Source organism: Streptopelia decaocto, assembly GCF_964273445.1.
Source record: "Streptopelia decaocto genome assembly, chromosome: 4".
Lineage (NCBI taxonomy): Eukaryota > Metazoa > Chordata > Aves > Columbiformes > Columbidae > Streptopelia > Streptopelia decaocto.
The window spans coordinates 53,341,227-53,362,212 of NC_138658.1; the positions used below are offsets into that span (position 1 = coordinate 53,341,227).

At 39.9% G+C, this 20,986-nt stretch overlaps 1 protein-coding gene across 4 annotated transcripts in view; it reads left to right on the plus strand.

Moving 5' to 3' along the window:
* The window catches only part of APBB2 (amyloid beta precursor protein binding family B member 2), a 177,668-nt gene that overhangs the window by 60,748 nt on the left and 95,934 nt on the right, over positions 1-20,986 (plus strand). For all 4 annotated transcript variants that reach the window (XM_082051092.1, XM_082051098.1, XM_082051093.1 and 1 more), the window contains exon 4: positions 12,078-12,187. In XM_082051092.1, the coding sequence (XP_081907218.1) occupies positions 12,142-12,187 (46 nt within the window). In that variant the 5' untranslated portion in view covers positions 12,078-12,141. The remainder of the gene's footprint in view (positions 1-12,077; positions 12,188-20,986) is intronic.

Genomic DNA, 20,986 nt, shown 5'->3' on the forward strand with positions numbered 1-20,986 from the left:
TAGTTTGTCCCCAGACTCATTTGTCAAAAAATGGAAAATGGTACCATGATGTAGAAATGAACTGTATTTTAGAAAATGTTAAATAAAATAGCTTTTTTAATGAAGCATTGTAATATTTAACATGATAATTCATGGCTCACTTAGGATTTGGAAGCATCAGTGACAACATGAAACTCAATTCTGATTATCCTGCCAGATGTTTAATTATTCAAAAATTGTTTTTTCTTAAGAATAAGTTCTTCATCAAGAAAGGTGGAAATCTTTTACGATAGCTGCAGTTAATGAACCATATCTTGACTTGTGACTCAGGTAATACATTTTTCTTTTCGGGTGCTGGGAATCATTTCCCCTACATTGTCACAGAAAAACGTGGCATGTGCCCTGTCAGCTTAGGGACAATTTACACTGTATTGCAGCAATTGTCAATACATTGTCAGTTGTGAAGGGGGTACCCAGGAATGTGTTTATATTATTCTAAATGTACATCAGCATTAGCTTTGAGAAAAGAATCGAAGAGCCCAAACAAGAGCCTGTCTTATAACTGCGCTTCTGTTGTTTGTGCAAGTGATTTTGGTGACTGACACCAGTATAAAACTGGATTCAGATGCAGCATAGATTGTGTCCCTATGTCGCTCAACGTACAAAAAGGCTGACCAAAGTTTCATCTCAGTATGCTAGACATAGGTTTCAAATACTCTTTTAGTTAAATAAAACTACAAATCCTGCATTATGTGACTTGACTGTCTCTTGTAGCCTTTATTTTTGAGGGAAGATGAGGTTAAACAAGTACTTCGACCAAAACTCCAATATAACTTTCATTGTAATTGCTACTTTGTTAATTTTTCAGAAGTATTTCAGGACGACATTGATGCATGATCATGAGGTTTTGCTATAGAGATGGTTTGTGTACCTTCCTTCTAGAAAGATGTAAAAAAATCCCCGGGCTTTTATTTCCTTATTTAATTAACTGATATTAAAGTAATATTTTATCCTATCATGTTGCAGAAATTACTCTTTCCAACATTTCTTTATTTACTAAAATGCTGAGGGGTTTTGTATGACTGAACATCTGTATAGTCAATAGAGGGGGTAGTAAGAGAGTTCTCTGTGTTGAATGGTTCTGCTATAAAACCTGCCAAAACTGGAAACAAAGGAGAGGTGGGTTTATTTTGTGTACTCTATTTGGATACTACATCATTGTTGTCCATATGGGTTCCTAATGACTTTCAATTTTTTTTTCTCCTTCATATACCTGTGGGTTAAAAAAGCAAAACAAAACCCAGAGGGCTGAATTGTTTTCTTGTCAAAAATGTAGATGAGTTGCTTGCATCCTACAAATAAGACTCTAGTCCTTCCTTCAGTTCAGTAGCAAAAGAATCACAGGATCATAGAATGTCCTGAGTTGGAGAGGACCCACAAGGATCATCAAGTCCAACTCCTGCATATGACAACCCTACAGTTCACACCATGTGTCTGAGGGCATTGTCCAGTCTCTTCTTGAACACTGTCAGGCTTGGGGCCGTGACACCTGCCTGGGGAGCCTGCTCAGTGCTCCACCGTGCACTGCTGATGTTCTAGAGCTGTAGCTGTTGTCCAGTTATGACAAATTGAGACATTGACACATGCTTGGTAACTGTACAAAGAAAAAAGGGGCTTTTTAAGGAAAAAAAAAATAAAAAACACATAGTAGAAACTGAAATTCTGAATTGTGCCTCAGAAATAGCTCAACTGCTTTCAGTCATTCCAGCTTTTGACTGCTTCAGAGAAGTCAGAAGGCCAAGGAATTGTACAGAACGCAGAGTTAAAAAGCTATTCACAAAGTTTCTTCCAAATCATTTTAGATGAGAGCCATCTTACCCTTTGAAACTTCATACTCAAAATCTTAGGTGTTTCTTCATGTCGTTGTTTGGTTTGGTGTGTTGTGTTGTTGTATTTATTTTTTTTTTTTAAACCACTTTGTGTTCTGGATATTCCTGTTATTCACTAACTGTGCAGTTTTATAACCCTGCTGGATTTCTGTCCAGAGGTGGTTGTTTAGATTCTCATTAACTTCTTGGTGAATTCCCAGAAAAATTGTTGATGCTCTTTTTCTAATTAAAAAAAAAATAAATCACATGAGAGAAAAGTATCTCCCATTCAGATGGTTGGTCCCATTATATTACACAATTCATAACTTTAAAGATTATTTTATTAGATTATTTTTATACCCTTTTGGAAGGCCATTCTTGGACCACCTTTCTCTTATGTTGGGTATGTTCTAATGTCCAGCCTAAATTTACCAATGACTGCTTTACATGCACACATTTCTTGTGCTGACATTACACTTCAAAGTTTTTGTTGCTTCTCTCAGCCTTCACTTTGCTTGTAAGCCAAACCTTTAGTATCCTTGTACGAGATAGGAAACTGAAAGATAATCAAGGTACCGGATTTCTCTGTTTTCCCGTAATCCCTGGTGTGTGAGGGACCAGATGCTGCCGGGCTGGAACCAGAGCAGGTATTTGCCTTCCCCTGTGGATAGAGCTGGGTCTCTTTCTTCCATCACAGCCCAGCACTGACAGCAGAATTCCTTAGTGATTCCCTGAATATATGACCTTGTGCCCTGTGTTACTTCATTACATTTCTGGTTTGCTCCTTCTCAGCATGCAGTTTTCCTTTTGGTGATTCCATATTTTGCCTTGCAGCACCACGTCCAAATTTTGTGTCAGGAGCAGGTTTCACTAATACCTTTTATGACAAGATCATTAATGCTAGTGTTAATTGAAATTTCTTTTTATCATCCAATATTTTCCACTCTTTTGGTTCATTTATGTTTTCTGTTCTCCTGTTATTGTGTCAAAAGGAAAAATTCCCAGTTTGGTTCCACCGAACCATTTAATTGGACCTTTCTTTGTGTTCCCTCTTGTTAACTCCTCAGAGATAAACATTTTGTACTTGCCACAGTGCATCAAAGCTCCTGTACAATAGCTTTATAATTGTCAGTTCCCTAAGTCTTCTGGTTTTACGGTCTCTGAAAAACACTTGAAGATACTTCAAGGGCTTGTCTGGGCTGCTGAAGTTTGTATACTGCACCTGAGATCAAAATCAAACATGGAGGAAGCCCGTGTTAGTGTCATACAGCTTTCCATTGCCACAGGTAAAATAAGATTTTGGGTTGCAAACTGGCTTAGGGAGAGAAGCCAGAGAGTGGTAGTCAATGGTGCGGAGTCTAGTTGGAGGCCAGTATCTAGTGGAGTGCCCCAAGGGTCAGTGCTGGGGCCAATATTATTCAATATATTCATTAACGACTTGGACGAGGGAATTGAGTGTACTATCAGCAAGTTTGCTGATGACACCAAGCTAGGAGGAGTGGCTGACACGCCGGAGGGCTGTGCTGCCATCCAGCGGGACCTGGACAGGCTGGAGAGCTGGGCAGGGAATAACCTGATGAAATTTAACAAGGACAAGTGTAGAGTCCTGCATCTGGGCAGGAACAACCCCAGGTTCCAGTATAGGTTGGGAGATTACATATTAGAGAGCAGTGTAGGGGAAAGGGACCTGGGGGTCCTGGTGGACAACAGGATGACCATGAGCCAGCACTGTGCCCTTGTGGCCAGGAAGGCCAATGGCATCCTGGGGTGTATTAGAAGGGGGGTGGTTAGTAGATCAAGAGAGGTCCTCCTTCCCCTCTACTCCGCCATGGTGAGACCCCATCTGGAATATTGTGTCCAGTTCTGGGCCCCTCAGTTCAAGAAGGACAGGGAACTGCTGGAGAGGGTCCAGCGTAGGGCAACGAAGATGATTAAGGGAGTGGAGCACCTCCCTTATGAAGAAAGGCTGAGGGAGCTGGGTCTCTTTAGTTTGGAGAAGAGGAGACTAAGGGGGGACCTTATTAATGTTTATAAATATATAAAGGGTGAGTGCCATGAGGATGGAGCCAGACTCTTCTCAGTGGCAAACAATGATAGGACAAGGGGTAATGGGATCAAGCTGGAACACAAGAGGTTCCACTTAAATTTGAGAAGAAACTTCTTCTCAGTGAGGGTGACAGAGCACTGGAACAGGCTGCCCAGGGAAGTTGTGGAGTCTCCTTCTCTGGAGACATTCAAAACCCGCCTGGACATGTTCCTGTGCGACCTCACCTAGGTGTTCCTGCTCCAGCAGGGGGATTGGACTAGATGATCTTTTGAGGTCCCTTCCAATCCCAAACATACTGTGATACTGTGATACTGTGAAGATTTTGGTAAACTAACAATTTGCTTCAGCGTCAATCCGGTGCTGTGAATTATAAATTGTATTTTAACTGGTTGTGCAGTGGTCAGGAAGGAGTTACACAAAATACAAATTTATATATGTATGTATATATAAAGCTTTATATATTTACCCATAAAACAGATGCATATATAAAAAATGTGTGTGTATCCATATAAAATGATACGGTAAACCACGGTTAAGCCTTCAAAGGGCTGAATGTAATTTTAGGACTGTATAAATATAACTACTCCTACATTTTGACACCCTTGAGGTGAACTTTTTAAGAAGAATCTGTACCTTGAAGTTTCAAAATACAACCCACACTACATTTGTTACTACATTTGCTACCACCAGGTCCTCAAGGAGCAGCAACAGCTAATGCTGTGACTGTTGCATTGCAGGCTGGGGATATAATGCGCTTGAGGTAAGTAAAAATAGGAAGCTCTGCTGACAGAAGGAATGAGTAATGAGGTATGAAAAGAATTGTGATTTTTGTTTTGATATTTTGCTTTTGAGATGGAAGGAGTGGAGGCTGCTTGGGACAGCAGTAAGGGAGCTCACAGGAGGTATCTGCTAGTGGTGGAACAACTGTTCTAGAAGGAACTTTTCAAAGAAATATCAGCACAGGTTTTTTTGTGTTGCTTTACAGTTTTCTTCTTCTGCCCTCACACCCTGGAAACCAGCTGAGCTCAACTTTATCTTGTGCTCAGCTTGTCTTTTGAGGGCTTTCTAGTAACCATGGGAGTCTGAAACACCCTTGGCTTGAAATCCTGGTCTTCTGGCAGTCGGCGGGTTCTGCTGTGCTCACTGCTGCCGTGGAAGGGTACATCAGGGGGTGCGGGTTGGATCATTTAGATGCAAACAGGCAAGGGGGTAAACTGGGAATTTTTGTCTTGAGTAATAAAATGAAGTGGCTCTCTCTATTACATTTCAGTATTTAATGGAAGATACCAGTGAGATGAAGGTGGTGATTTTTGGTTTTGTTTTTCTGTCTGAACAGCTGGTGAGCATTTTTGGCTTAGCAGATACATCAGTTTGGAGAGTGAAGCTGTGGCTCATCCCACTAGGCAGTTAAGAGCTGGCAAACAGAAATGATGGCATTTTTCTGGAGTTTCTTGTTCTGTTTTGTCTGTGCTTCCAAGTTTTGCATCCATTCTTGAAGTACAGCAGCAATGTTGTGTTTATTCCTACAAGATACGAGGGGGAAAAGTAGAGAGTAGTGTTGGAATGCTGTAACAGAAAGCCTAGCTGTGCTTGAAAAGGTTTCCAGAGAAAACAAAAGCACAGTGGCATCTCTAACTTCAGAAGAAATCAGCACCTTCTTGTTCAGAATTACTGCTGTTACCTGACAGCTTTAAAAAATGCTTTTTGCTGATCTTGGTGTAAATGAGATTCAAAATGCATCCCTGCAACCCCAAATACCACCCTCTTGTTTTAGGCTTTACGGGAAGATCTGCATTACCTGGTGATGATTGCTTTGATCGTGCAATGCCTTTGCAGGGCCAGGCTTCCCTCTGGCACCCAGCCCTGCCCCGGGGGCGCAGAGCAGGCACCAGTGGGCTCCTCAGCCCTAACTTTGAACTTCTTGTTTTCTTTTTTTTTTCTTTAATGTGTGCAACTGTGTTTCTAACTTACTTGCTCTTTGGGGAGGGGAGATTTGTTAAAATTGAGATTGTTAGCTGGTGTCAGTTCCTATAGCTGCAGCAGAGTGAATGATCTTAATTCATAAAAAACTGTCAATATCACAGACAGTGTTTTTCTTCATGTTAAAATATATGGACTGTATAGTTGCAAATAAAATATCCTGATGCTTTCTTTTACTGTTTGGTCGAACAAAATCTGCATTGCGATAAATTAATGTAGAATAAAAATATATAATATGAAAAGCAGGTGTGTTTTACTGAGAAAGTAGCTATTGGCTTTGCAGGGATTAGAGTGACTTAGATTCATCTTGCTCTACATGATCTGGCTGTGGAACTACTGAAATGCTAAATTTTAGGGAAACACATTTTCAATGAGTTAGGTCCTCTATGACAAATCCTGATACCTGAATTAGGGACACCATAGGAATTTTTTTTTAAGTGACTAACAGTGATAATATCCTCCAGAACAGGGTAGGAAATAACATCCATCCCCACATAGTGTGTGGGAGCCCCAACTAAACGGGCAGGCGACATCGTACCTGGAAAAGGTGACCAAGAATAAGAAAAGCCCTCATAAAAGCCTTCTCAAAAAATGGAGAAGAGGTAAAACATCCAAATAGGAGGAAGTTAGAAGTGCAAAGGCAGCCAAAAAGTGTAGAGGTCAGAGAATTGCAAGCGAGAATGATTGCAAGAAATAAGAATTTGAGTAGTGTGAATTTATTGGAAGGAGAAAAGGTGGAGTCACCAGGCTGTTTGGACAGAACAGGACTTCTCAGGTCTCTGAGCATTTCCCGCATCTGGATTATGCTGCATCCCAGACAGGTCTACATGTGGTAAGCCCATGGCGAGTGCAGCAGGGCTGGAGTGGAGGCAGGACATCCATCCCCTTGGCCGTAGGGTTGTGGTTGTCATTGTGGCTCCTGGAAGGGTTTTATCCCACACCAGGGATGACAGGGAGCGAGTTCTTCAGTGAGCATAGCCAGGTGGTGGGAGAGCGTAACCTATGGGATGTGAGTGCTCCCAGACAAAACTGGAAAGGTGGTAGGTCTCTTGGGTAACAGAAGACTTAAAAAAAAAAATAAAAAAAAAATCCCTGGAATGACAAAACTTTTTTTTTTTTTTTTTTAAAAAGCTAGTTATTAGATAAAAAATGATATAAATAATTCAACTTTTTTTTTGGCTATTACACCCATAATAAAAGAAGATATTCAACTGGTAGACAACATTTTGCTTTCTCCAACAAGGCAGTTTGATGTGAGAGATCAGATAGTTGTTCCCAGCACAGACAATGAATGCGTTGCCTCTGTATGTTCCTCCAGAAATTGGCAGCACAAGTTCCCAGTGGCCTGGCTGTGCATTTCACTTCTTTAAATTTGTTTCACTAATGTTGTTCTACATGTGATGCTCCAAGTGGCTGCTCTGAGCGCAGGCAAAGTGAGAAGCAGTTTACTGTTGGGAGCATGTTTGCATTATATATGCAAATATGTACATATGTATACAAAAATCTGTGTATATACAAATACACTTAGCCTTACAGCCTGTGGGTGTTTGGTTTGTTTTTTTTGTTGTTGTTGTTCGTGTGGTGGTTTTTTGTGGCTTGTTTTCTTTTTGTTTGTTTGTTAGTTTTAAATCATCCTCTTTCAGTGTCTGCACCCTTTGCTATAGTGGGCCTATATTGTGTAGGACCTATGCCCCTTTGTGTGTTTTTAAAACAATGCAAGTTATTCCTCTTACCCATTCCCTAGCAGGGCTATTTCCTGGTATTCAAAGCAAGACTTTAAAGGTGGGATTCTGTTGTTAGAATATCACCCAGAGAGTATTGGAATGTAAGTTCTTCAGTAGGTGTCCCTTGAGAAGCTAAATGCAAGAACCTTTTTTCTTTCCCTGCTGTGTGCAGCTGTTCCTTGCGAGCATTGTATGAAGTGGTCACACTTGAATGACTTCGGTAGGTAATTGCAGTCATTTTTTTTTTTTTAAATCACCTTTTTCTTGGGCATGTGTAGGTAGGTCTGCTGGCAATCTATTGTGTGAGATTATAGCAGCCAGTGTGAACATACTTATAATTGTGTTTGAACACACAAGTATTTGTAGCAAATGTTGCTTGTAGAGAACAAAGGAAGGTCAAGGAATCAGCTGGTCATTTAATACCCTCATAAACAGTAGCATGCATGAACAAATAAACCCAGAAAGGCTTTAATGTCTGTTAAAAGTATGGAGGTTGGGCTATGAGTTGTTTGTTCTCAAACAAAAGATAATAAAATCAGTTCAAGCAAACAGGATCCTATGTGCCTGCTGTGTGGATGTAACTCTTGGTTTGACTCATTAAAAAAACAAAACAAAACAAAACAAAAAAACAAAAACAAAAACAACAAAAAAGCACCAGAATTTAGGTGGGTTTTTTTTTTTCAGTAGTGTCAAAAGATTAATGCAAGCAAAATGAAACTCTTATGTAGCAGTTATAAAAAATAAGAAATATAAAAGAGCTACAGCAAAAGAAGCTCTGTAAAGAAAACGGCTTAGGAAGATGACAGCCTCAGCTGGAAGTCGTGGCAGGCCTCTCTGTACGGGATTTATGCCCTCGTTAGGTGAGATGATGAGTAGCTGGTTGCTCTGTCACCACAGCTCCTAGAAAATACTTGGTGTGAGGTGAAGGGGATGGTGCTTTCATGTGCTCTGCTGGGTGGCAGGTACCCAGTGACAGCCATCAGGTTTTGTTTCCATGGTTTTCTCTAATTGCTTGAAGTGTGGGGCTGGTCAGCTGAGACAATTCAGGGAAGAGCATGAAAAAAAAAAACGGGACAAAAAAAATCTTCAGGCAGAGCCAAATCAAAACATTTCTTGAAAAGAAACCATAAGGCTATATGCTCTATGTACATTTGTGTATATGTAGTTTTAAATTTAACAATATAAAGATGTAAAAATCACTATAAAATATTTTAAAAAGCAATTTTGCAGTAGACTAATAATCAAAATACCCAGAAAGCTGTTACAAAACTTATTTGTTACAAAATAAATGTGAGTGAGCAAGTTAAAAACACACACTAAGACGACCTGATCTGTCATATTAAGTACATTCAGATTTAACACAGATTTGTTTGCAGTTGTGGACGTAGAAGTTGAGTTCATTTAAAATCAAAACAAAACCCAAGCCTGTACCTTCATTGTACTTTGATCTTGTGAAAGGAATATTTGATACCTCCTTCTATTTCATTTACTATTCTCATAGATGTACGTGGAAAACAAGTGTTAATTTTCGGATGCTTGAACCGTAGCATTTGGATACCAACAAGGCCACTCACATTTCTGTGGGAGTTCCGTGAGCTTGCAGAAGCTCAGGATTCTCTCCGAGATTCACCTGGGTGAGTGGGTGTGTTTAAAGGCAGGTTGCTGCCAGTTGTCTTCTACACTGAGATTTATGGGGCTTTAAAATGTGAGATTGAAAATGGTCCTACCTTTGGGTCCCCACCTGCTCTCTCCAAAGAGCGTTTTTTTCCCCATGGTGGACACACTCCTTTAGGAAAAACATATTCTAGTTTAATTCAGCTGTTTGAGAGCATAATTGTGGGGCTTGGGATTTTTAATTTATATCTGATAGGCTTTTTATTATGGTATGGTGCAGAAGGCTGTGCTGCTATGTAGGGAAGGTATAGCATGTCTCAAGTGTAGCCATGTGAGATAAATTAGTGAGTTTTATTGCTTTAGAATCATAGAATGTTCAGAATTGGAAGGGACCCACGAGGATCATCAAGTCCAGCTCCTGTCCCTGCATATGACAAGCCCACAGTTCACACCAGGTGTCTGAGGGCGTTGTCCAGTCTCTTCTTGAATACTGTTGTGCCTGGGGCTGTGACACCTCCCTGGGGAGCCTGTTCAGTGCTCCAGCACTCTCTGGGGGAAGAACCTTTTCCTAATGTCCAACCTAAACCTCCCCTGGCACATCTTCCTGCCATTCCCTCTGGTTCTGTCATTGGTCACTAAAGAGTTCCGTGCCTGCCCTTTCCCCTCCTCTTGTGAGAAAGCTGTAGACAGTGATGAAGTCTCCTCTAAGTCTCTCCTTCCCGAGGCTGAACAAACCCAGTGACTTAGCCACTCCTTTATATCCTCTGGCACCCAGAACTGCACACAGTGCTCCAGGTGAGGCCGCACCAGTGCAGAGCAGGAACAGTGTACACCTAGAAAGAATGAGAATGCATTTATAAAAAATGAGTAATCTTGCAGCTCCACACCTATTGATCAAGTTCTTTCACAAGCTAGAGAAAATAGTTGTAAATACTGTCATCCGGTTAGAATTTTTGTTTCCCCTCAGTATTTTTTTTTTTTTTTTTTTAATCCTTGCACAGCTAAGGACTGTTCTGTTGTGTTCTGCTATGAATAATGAACTTGCTGCAGAGGTGTTCGAGGTGAGTAAAAATGTTAGTGAATTTGGGGTGAGGGGAGATGTAATTTTTTTCTAGTAATAAATATGTTTGGGGAATTTTTATTCCTGTGCATCAGGAAAGGGGAAACAGCCATCTGCAGTTTCTTTTTCTTGTACAGCATTATAATTGTGTTGGATTGGTAGGCCACCACAGAAGTTTGGAAAGGTCTTTTTGGCCTATGGCAAGGAGTTGTCCCATATTGCCCTATGAAAGGTTTCTTTGCCCTGGAGTTTTCTGGTTGGATGTTAATTGTATTATTTACTACTAACTTTTCATTTTAACAGCCAAAATTATCCTTTTTGTTGCAACAGATTACCTTCTCATTGATTCACTCAACTTGAGGAGAGTTGAACAGGACAGGCTTTGTCTGCACTGATTTGGGAAATAATGGAGATTGTTACATGTTTTTCTTTTTTTGCATGGTCAGATACGCAGCCTTGTAGGTGTCTGCATTTCAGAAGAAATTGCCAGAGGCTGTAGCAGTGTTATGTGATTGCATTTGAAGTAATTTGAAACACAAGCTGCCATGGTCCCCGTCCTTTCCATTTGCCCTCACTAGCTACCAATACTATTGCAAGCACTGTGAGCCGGTTCAGGCACCCAGTCTGGCTGAAAAATACGTCTTTACGAGGAGTTTTCAGCTTTGTTGGCTCCCAGACCAGCTCACTGGAGAATTGCATGGATGCCAATATATATAAAAGGCTTATCTAATTCAAGAGTGAGCTGGTGTTCTGCTCAGTTGGGGGAACTGATAAATCTGAAGATGAGTGGAAATCTCACAGTTTCAGTGCAGTGCTGTTTCATCTGCATCCTGATATTTCTCTCAATTTCCTGGATAGAACAAGCTTGTGCTTGTAGCAGTAGCTTGAGATAGTAAAAATCCCTGATGAATTAGAAAAAACACCCAGAATTTGTTGCTTTTTTTTGGTCCTTCCAGCAAAGCAGAGGATGAAATAAAAGGAAATGTATCTTTATAAATTGTGTGGTTGACATGCAATGCATATTGGAAAACATCTGGGAATATGAAGTCTGTTCAAATAGACTAAGAAAAAAGTAAAGCAGAAAATCAGTTGAAAGCTGTATTTTAATACAAAATCTTATACCAAAGAATGAACAGTGGGACTTGGTTTTAGACTAAAAGGTTTCATGCTAGTTATTTGACAGGTTCAGTAGCATTTCAGTTGGGATTTTGGTTTTGTGATTTGTTATTCCAAACTGACCGTAAGATGTGCTATATGTTTCTTGTTTGCTTGGGTTTTTGATACTTCAAGAAAACTGATACACTAGTGAATAGCCTGTATTCCTGTAAAGACACTTTGGTTTTTAGGGGCAGATTCAAAGTGATCAGTGTTACATAGCATGCATAAGTTTTGCTTCTATAGTGAGCTGTTCATGAAGTTGTTGTTTAACAATTGCTTCACAAAATTTAAGACGTTGTTATTAAATCTCACCTAGTGGCTAAATAGGTGTATTTAAAGCAGAAAGCAAAATCTTTCCTACTATGTTTGTTGTTCTGCCTGTATTGTGGGCCAAAAAAAAAAAAGCTACGGTATGACCTGAGACTGCTTTGTGCCTTAAAATTTATGTAAGCTTATTAATGGAGGCCAACCACTAATAATAAATTTGTGCTGCATGTATAGCACAGCAGTTCATCTCCTCTGACAACATGACTATGAATAATTTATAGATGTAGTTATCCTGAAATTTGTAGGGGTCATTAGCATTTTAATGAAAAAGATATAGCTGATGTACTAAATCTTCACTTTCTTTTTTTCTTCTCCCTCAGTTAAGCATTTCGATCTGCACTTTGGAAGCAGCGGACAGCGTGTGGTAATGTGCTGACTGGCACTATGGGCAGGCGGTACCCGGGGGCTCACTATCGGCCAAGCAGCTCATGTATGTATGCAATTGCTCTAATTTATTTGTCACTTTATTACTTTTGAAGGCTGCTAAGTTTATAAATTTTGAAATAGTATTTATAAAGGATGATGACATATTCTAATCGATGCTAGCTCTCCTGTGCTTATACCCAAATGGTAGGTTTATTGATTTATGTTTAAACTGCAGAGGTGTTTTCTAGAGCGTTAAAAAGTGGTTTGTGATGTGACTTCATCAAGTCTACTGCAGTGTGCTGTGTTTTGTGTTCACGGTCTTCAGCTTCATTTATTTTAGGGTTCACAAGCTTAGCTGCTATTCCTCTACAATGCCATCCCAAGTTTTTAGTACCAGGTACCTTCAAATTAACAAAGTACTTGAGCTTATCCTAAAATGTCACTGTACACTATGGCTTTAATTGCTTACAACTGTGGCTAACATCTCCAGTTCAGATTATTTATCTGCTTGAGTTCAGCACTATTCATGTTGTTTTTTCCTCTGAATTGTCTCCTATATATTACCTTATCTCTTACTGAAAGTTGTCTTCTGTAAAAGTGCAAAAGCAGCTCCTAAAATCTATGCATGTTCCATTGAGTAAGCAGACATCTCTCGTACTAGTGCAGATGGCAGCCACCACACCATGGTGGTTCCACAGTGTGTAAAATGAGCTTCCCTGGAGAGCTGTGTGGGGCAGCATCCTGACTCCAGAAGGCTCCTGCTGGTCCTTGTGCACTTTCTCTTGGTCACTCAGGCTGCTGAGGAGAAGCTGTGGTAGGTTAACTTGGGTATTCACTCTCATTTCTGCGATAGCAGAACAACATGATCCCATGTGACTTTTTGTATCATCAAAGGTGGCTTAAGAAGCTCTTGCTTTTGTACTGTTCTTGCTGTTCCTTTAAAGACTTCTCTAAAAGCCTTGATCTCTTGAGGCATCCAGCTCCACACGTACTTGCATTGGCTGATGCAAGCAGTAAACTGCAGCAAGAGCTCACAGCTGTGGCGGGACAGGGACTTCCTAGGGTGGCTTTGCTATCAGACAGGAGGAACTGCATGGTGAGTTCCTGTATCCAGAACTTGACTGTGTGGGATTTTTTTCCTAACCCCAGAGCTAATTTCTAGGTAGTAGTAAAGAGTCTTTACTCTCTGCTGCCAACTAGTCATAGGTGTCATGAAGATGTGTGTTAAAATGGTGCATTTGAGCCAATTTAGATACTACTTTTTTAGATTTAGATACACTTTTTTTTTTTTTTTCCCGAAGAGTTTGCCTTGAGTATTACTTTTGGAATATTGTCTATACTAGAATGGGGGAAATAAATGACTGTTACAGTTTTAACAGGTCTCTGGTGGTCAAGTGCTGGAGTACAGAATTGGACTGTTGTGTCTGAATCACTTGACATTAAATGTGGACACTAACCAGCCTTTAAACCTGGCCTCTCAGCGTACTACAGGGCATGATATCCATGCCTCATACATAGGCTTGAAGCTCAGAGATTTAAAATGATCTAGTGTAGATGTAGGTAATCAAGTATTTCCTATTCCTACTTAAAGAGGACAAGTAATGGGCATTAAATTCTTACCAGAAGAGCCTAGGATGTTTTTCCTGTTGTATAGTTGAGCAATTGCAGGCAATGAAGAACTGGAATTGTTTGCTTGGGGAAATACTGGGGTTCCCATCATCTGCCAGGGCAGAAACTCATGTCAGAATCAGCTGATGCCAGAGCTCCCTCTGAGGACAGTGATATCAGAATATCTACTTCATAACTGTTATGCTTTTGTTCAGCCAAGTTTCCCCTTTCCTTAACCTGGCAGGATTTCTAAGCCAGGAAACTTGCTTTAGTTTTCGGTTTTGTTAGTATATGATTTGTGCAACTTCCTGGTGCCTGACATCATAAGTACTTTGGGCATCCAACAATAATGGCATTGAAATTGCCTGGTCTTTGGGAAATGCGAATCACAATGAAATCTCTGATAGCAGATTAGATCTCAGTGAAAGTGCTGGTGAAATACATCACTTGCTTTTGTTATTTTGCATAAATAATAAGTAATTGCACCATCTCAGCTATTGTATTTCACATTCACTGTTGTTGCAATCTTAATATTGTACCATTAAAGACTTGGTGCAGCCTTAAGCCTTAGTCCCTGACTTTTATCTGCTGTCTGTACATATATATGTGTATACTTAAAGAAAGCCTGTGAGGGGAAGAATTAGGTCTGTGTGGAGTATGGCGGTTGGATCTCTTCTTTGGTGGTGAGATAATATTTCATCCGTTTATTACTTTGACTGTTTTGTTGAATGATTTAATAGATTTAATGAATATAGTACTGTGTAGTCTTAGGAGAATAACAAAACAATTTAAATAGAAAACAGCTTATTTGAAGCCCAGTGCTAGGAAATATATTTGAAATACAGATGTGGAAATATAAGAAACAGCAAGGTGTTTAAAATATAAATTTGAAAGCTGGGAATTTAACAGATGTGTGCTAGTTTAGACTTTTTAAAAGTGTAATTAAAGAGCAGTGGTCTCTCTTGATTACTGACATTAAGCAAAGCAGTCTTGGGTGCAGCCTTGGCTCTGTCTAGCACTGCTTGTCCTGACTTAACACTCCCTCATGTGCTGTTTTGTTGGTTTTCAGTTTTTGTGTACTTTTCTTCTGAAAAATACAGACAAAGGATGTACAGTCTCCAGCTACTGAGAAGCTAGGTTTTGTAAACAGACTTTTTTCATTAATTTCTCCTGAGCTTTGTTTATGTTTTTCTAATATTTGCTCATATAACCGACTTTTCTGCATTGGCTGCAGCAGCTTTCCTTAAGACACGGTCCTGTTCTTAGATAGCCTCAAGTTTTCTTTCATTTTGTGGCTGAAAAATTTTTGTTCCATGTACAGTGTAAAAGGGTTTTATATGTCTGAAAAAAACTAACGGGTTGTCTATGCATATCCTGTCCCCAGCATAATAATTTTTTTCAGTTGTAGTGTTTTGCATGATACTGAAATCTAAGCAAAGTGTTCTGGAGAAAATTAAGTTGATTCCAGTACTATTCTGCTGGCATTAAATGCTCAGGAAGGGTTTAAAAAATAGTAAAAATAAAATGGACACTTTTGTGAGAGGGCTTTAAAAACAAACAAAGAAGCCCTAATTTTCAGAAGTGAGGAAATGCAGGAATTTGGGCAGTATTTTTTGGCACTTGTTGACCTGCTTGTGCCTTAAGCTCCATGCCCAGCCCTTGCTGCCCACAGAAGATGGTGTCACATCTCCCACCTTGTGGTCATCCTCCTGATCTGTGGCAGGTAGGGGTGGACTTTTATTTATTTTTAAACTCTTAGGCATCTCTTATTTAAAAACAACTCAGACTAGGGTTCATATGGAACACTTTATTTATATAATTCTACCTACATAATTATTAGAGCTGACTGGAGTTCTATTTTGGAGATTTCTGGTCGAGGGTGATTGATTTCCATCCCCCCGCCCCCAAGCAAACCTTTTTGGGAAAATATCATTTTAATAAAACATTCATAAATCAAGGATGAGGATGGAAGGAAATATCCCTCGTGGGAAGACACTCCTCTGGACTACGGAAGCGAGAGGTTTGAGTCTCAGTTCATCCTGATCATCTCCCATGCTAGAGCTGCTCTTGTAAATAATTCAGTATACTTGAGGGCAGAGAGAGCAGGGTTGATTTTATAAACTTGGGGTTTGATTTCCCTCCAAGAACAGTCGAATTCCTGCTCTGCCTGTGTCTCTCCAGCTTCCCAAGGAGTGCGTGGCTGCGACCTCCTTTGCACTGGGGCAGTCCCCCTCTGCTGCTCTTGTGAGGAGGCTGTTGCTTAGTGAAACTGCTGGAAGGTCTTCGCTTCATTGCAGTGAAATAAGGAAACAAATCTAAGAATGGTCACATTATAAGTACAACAAATCCCTGAAAAAAAACCCAAACTTCAATCTTGCAGCCAGTGCCAGTAATTACATTGCTATTGTTAGCCAAAGATGAGTTGGTGTGAGAATGGAGTGACTCTGGGCTTGGCTTGGAGCTGCTTGCAGAGTAACAGAAAACTCAGCTGAAGAGGGACCCTGACCCCCAAGGAGGAGTGTGTACACTGTGCAACTCTTGGTGGAAACGTCCCAGTAAAATTCTACATCTGCAAAATCTTGCCCTGTATCTCCTGACCTTTTCTTCTAGAGAAAGATATCTTGATATTTGAGCAAGACTCAAACTTTAGCACTGCTCAGGTCATGCTTAGTGGGGATGGTTTTCTGTGAAGTTGCTGAAAAGCTCCATGTAATCATTGCTTAGCTGAGGAAAAGGCAGGAACAAAGATTATTAATGGAGTAAAATTTACAAAAGAACCTAATGACACATATGTTGCTCTCTCTGTTAAAGCCTCTCCTGTTTAGGTTTCTGCCTTTGCTAGGAATCTGTGTGGAGACTTGCACAACAACTGCAGTGAGGACTCTGGGGTGATCCTGGTGAAACCCCAAAAGAGAGCTGGCTCAGAGCCTGCAGATAAAAAGCTTTCTTTAAGAACTGTATATCTGAATGTGTATCACCACTTCTGGTTTTATTTCTTAGCATAGTCAAATAGTACCTCTATTGCAGAACCCTGGCAGGTCCATGTCGTCTTCATGGTGAAACCAGAGGTAGAGTTCTCTAAAGCTGAAGATTTCCTGGTAACTCCGCTTGGGCTTGTGCATGTTCATGGAGAGCCACCATGGTACCAGATTTGCATCACGTTTGTCCCCTTTCACAGGACAGGGGATACTTTTGTGTTACAGTGCCTTGTGAAGATCGATGAGTTTGTAGATAAGAAAAAAGAGTGGAGGGTTTGGGCTAGCATGTCAAGAACTCAAAGATTCCCTGTTGAAATTCAGACCAGTAATACCAGCTGCTTCTTTTCCACTGTTCAGTGTCTTCTACAGCCAAGTTTGCTGCTTGTTGAAGCTGAGCCCATACTTCAGTGTAATATAAATGCCAGTAAGTGCAGTTGCCTTTTTGTTATGTTCTCCTTCCACTTTATTATGGATTGTTCTGTTTGGTTTATGGGGACCATAAAGCAAATAGGATACTTTGAGTTTATTTATAAACATGTGGTTTTGTTTTATAAATGAGCACTATGGGTAGAAGTTTCTCAGTGTAGTACAACAGCATTCTCAAGGAGTTTTAGTTGCTACAGCAGGGCAAGATGGAAGTTAATCCTCTATTCTAGTGCCATAAATACATTAGGGGAGTTACTATAGGGTATGGCCATTTTAGTCATCTCAGCATTCTGTCAGCTTAAGCAGTACTGCTACACTTAGTTTATAAAGTGTTTGTTTGTTTGTTTTGAATTATTTCTGATTTGTCCCATTCAAGTTTGGTTGGAGACAACACGTACCTCTGCAGGCAACTTTCAGCCTTGCTGAGATGTGCAAAATCTTAATTGCCTATCCTTGAGAGCCCTGATTGTCTCATTTTGCAAAGCCTGGCAATCAGTCTACTGCTCTGTTCTGTGACTAAGAATTGGACTTTTTAATTTTTGCTCATGGGTCTGAACTTACCATTAACAATCTGAAATTATTTGCAAACACTTATGAATTAATGAATTTAGAATTTTTTCATTCTTTATATTGACACTTTTGATAGATGTGTATTTTTATTCTTTATTTCTTTTCATATAGAGTTGTAGGGAATCTGCTGAAAGGTTATTTTGTATTTATTTAATTTTCAGATTTTCATATCTAGAGCCCAATTTCACACTGAGTACAACCTTATAGCAACAAGACAACAATTTTGGTGTACCGTGCTCTTTTAAATGCTGTGAGGTAGTGAAAATAAGTGCCTCAAAACTTTGCTACTAGTCTGGGTAATTTGAGGGTAAAAATATTTCCAGATAACCTTGATAAGAGCTTAATGTGTAACTAGCTAGAAATTTATTATATGTAATTCAGATGGCAGAAGAAGTTGTAGCAGGTGAAATCATGATGCCAGGCTATCAGAATTTTAATTCTCAAAGTATGTTAGTTTATAAAAAGAAGCTGAAATGTCTGCGTTTATGTGCATGCAGTTAGTTTTCCTTGTGGAAGCGAGTTGTGCTCAGGAGTCTGCAGTGTTGTTTCTGGGCTTTGCAGGAGCAGTCAAGTGTTTGCAAGCTGCAAATAAGCAGAGCCACAGACAAGATGCTGTGCTGGAACGGAACTCATCCCTGCATCTCAGAGGGGCTCTGTTAACATTTCTGTTCCTTCTGTTAATAAAGCTGTGACCTGTGCTTAATCTCTTGCCTGCTTTTGCTGCCTGTGTCTCCTGATCAAAGAGCTTGCCATTGGGCTACTGCCATTACCAACAGCTTGCAAGCTGGTGCTGGACCCTGTGGTTTCTTTAGCCCTGTCGAGAAACTGATAATCTTTTGCATGGTTCTGCTTCCTGATTTAGCAGCCATCAAATGGTCTAAGTTAAATTTATGTGGCGCTGAAAAAATCCCTGGTCTAATCAATCCAAGTCATTTTATATGCTAAATCCATGGCCATTGGTTCCTTTGTATTAGGTTGGTGCAAAAGTAATTGCAGTTTTGGATCATGAATTTTAGATCATTATAACTAGGCTCAAACACATCTTTATTAATCCATGTAGGAACCTTTAAAATCAACACATTTTTGCCAACAAGAAATAAGTTTGTTTATTCCTGTAATTTAAAATTTGTGCTTCAGGATTTGGTGAACTCTTGGAAAGCATTTGCTGCATCCTGCTGGTTGTCGAAGCATTTTCCCTGCCAAAAGTTCTCAAGATGCTTGATAGTCGGTTGATGAGAGGTCAGGTGAATATGGTGGATGAGGCAAAACTTTGTAGCCCAGTTTGTTCAACTTTTGAAGCGTTGGTTGCACGATGTGTGGTTGGGTGTTGTCATGGAGGAGAATTGGGCCCTTTCTATTGACCAATGCCAGTTGCAGGTGTTGCAGTTTTTGGTGCATCTTGTTGGTTTGTTGAGCACACTCCTCAGATGTCACGGTTTTGCCGGGATTCCAAAAGCTGCAGTGCATCAGACCAGCAGCAGACCATCAAACAGTCACCGTGATCTTATTTTGGTGCAAGTTTGGCTTTGGGAAGATCTTTGAAGGTTTGTCTCCGTCCAGCCACTGAGATGGTCGTCACCGGTTGTCATATAAAATCCACTTTTCGTTGCATGTCAAATCTGATCAAGAAATGGTTTGTTGTTGTTCTGTAGAATAAGAGAAGATGGCACTTCAAAACAACCTTTTTTTTTTTTTTTTTTTTTTATTTTTCGGTCAGCTCCTGAGGCACCCACTGATGGAGCTTTTTCACCTTTCCAGTTTGCTTCAAGCGTAGAATGGCTGAATTAGAGTTCTTTGGCAACTTCTTGTGTAGTTGTCAGAGGCTCAGCTTTGGTTGCTCTCAGTTGGTCGTTGTCATCTTCTCCTGGCTGCCACTACACTCCTCATCTTCAAGGCTCTGGTCTCCTTTGTGAAACTTCTTGAACCATCACTGTACTGTATGTTTGCAGTTCCTGGGCCAAATGCATTGTTGATGTTGGGAGTTGTCTCCACTGCTTTATGACCTATTTTGAACTCGAATAAGAAAATCACCCGATTATTTTGTTTTTGTCCAATGACATTTCCATAGTGTAAAATAAATATAAAGTAAACAGCAAGTGATAAGCCAGTAGCAAAGAAAAAATAGGCAAGAAGTGCATTGAAATGATGTATAAGATAACCACATTTATTTAAGAATATGTTCCAATATCAAACAGCGAATTTCAACAAAGCAATGAGCACAGTTCCTTTTGCACCAACCTAATGCTACTCCATTAAGCATGTAGGTAGGCTGCTTGTCCTCCAAAGCATTTTGGTTGCCCTTTTTTCCCCCCAAGACAGCTTATCCTGGCTATCTTTTTCATATGGCACTGTGCTTTGGTTTTGGTAATTCTGATCAGGTTTGATTACACATTGTTTACCTTCAGACCTGGTAAGGGTTATTTTTGGATGGCATTTGAAATTGAAGTTGCAGGCTATAGAAGACCACATCCTTCTTGATTTATTAGTCATCTCAGTTGCGGAAATTTAAGTTACGATTTCTGAGTTTGCATGTCTCTGTAAGAGAGAATGAAGTTTATGCTTGTGCTCTGTAATAGCTTGTGCATTTAAAGTAGAGTTGTTTGTAATTAACAAATAAGTCTGAGGTGTGACCTTTATTGTAGAGTTTGAGTAATTTATACGTTGGTTAATAAAAAAAGTTAAGGCTCTGGAGTTTAATTTACACAAAGGGATTAGAAAAAATGACTGAGATTTAATTAGCAAATGTTGCTGTGAATGTATAGATCTGATGACAGAAGGTCTTATTATCTGTGCTTGCAAGTAGCCAATAGCTAAAACACGCTCCATCTTCTTGCCGCGACAACACTGGTTTTGCCTGCCAGATCGTTCCATTCTACATGGGGGGGAAATCTAATTAAAGGCAGATTGAATTGAATTTGGAAAAGGCTTAGTTTGCTGTCTTGTGTTGTCCCTTACTAAATACAGAATTAGTTGTGATTGCGTGTCATGGTTATGCCTTACATAAATGAAAGAATTGCTCTTTATTTCTCCAAGTGATCATTTGATTTAAGAATACTCTAGCAGCATAAGGTGACCCAGGTCATCTGCAACATAGAGTTTCAGTCAGATAGTCAAATATAAACTGATCATTTAAATGTATATATCTTGATAAAATTAAAAGTAAAGGAACAATGGATGAAGCCTGTTTCTTTTTGTAATTGTTATTTTTATTGTTTTTCTTTTGTAGCTGTTGGAGTCTGATTCTGGGAGGCATCTTGTCTCTGAGTTTTAGCTGGATGAGG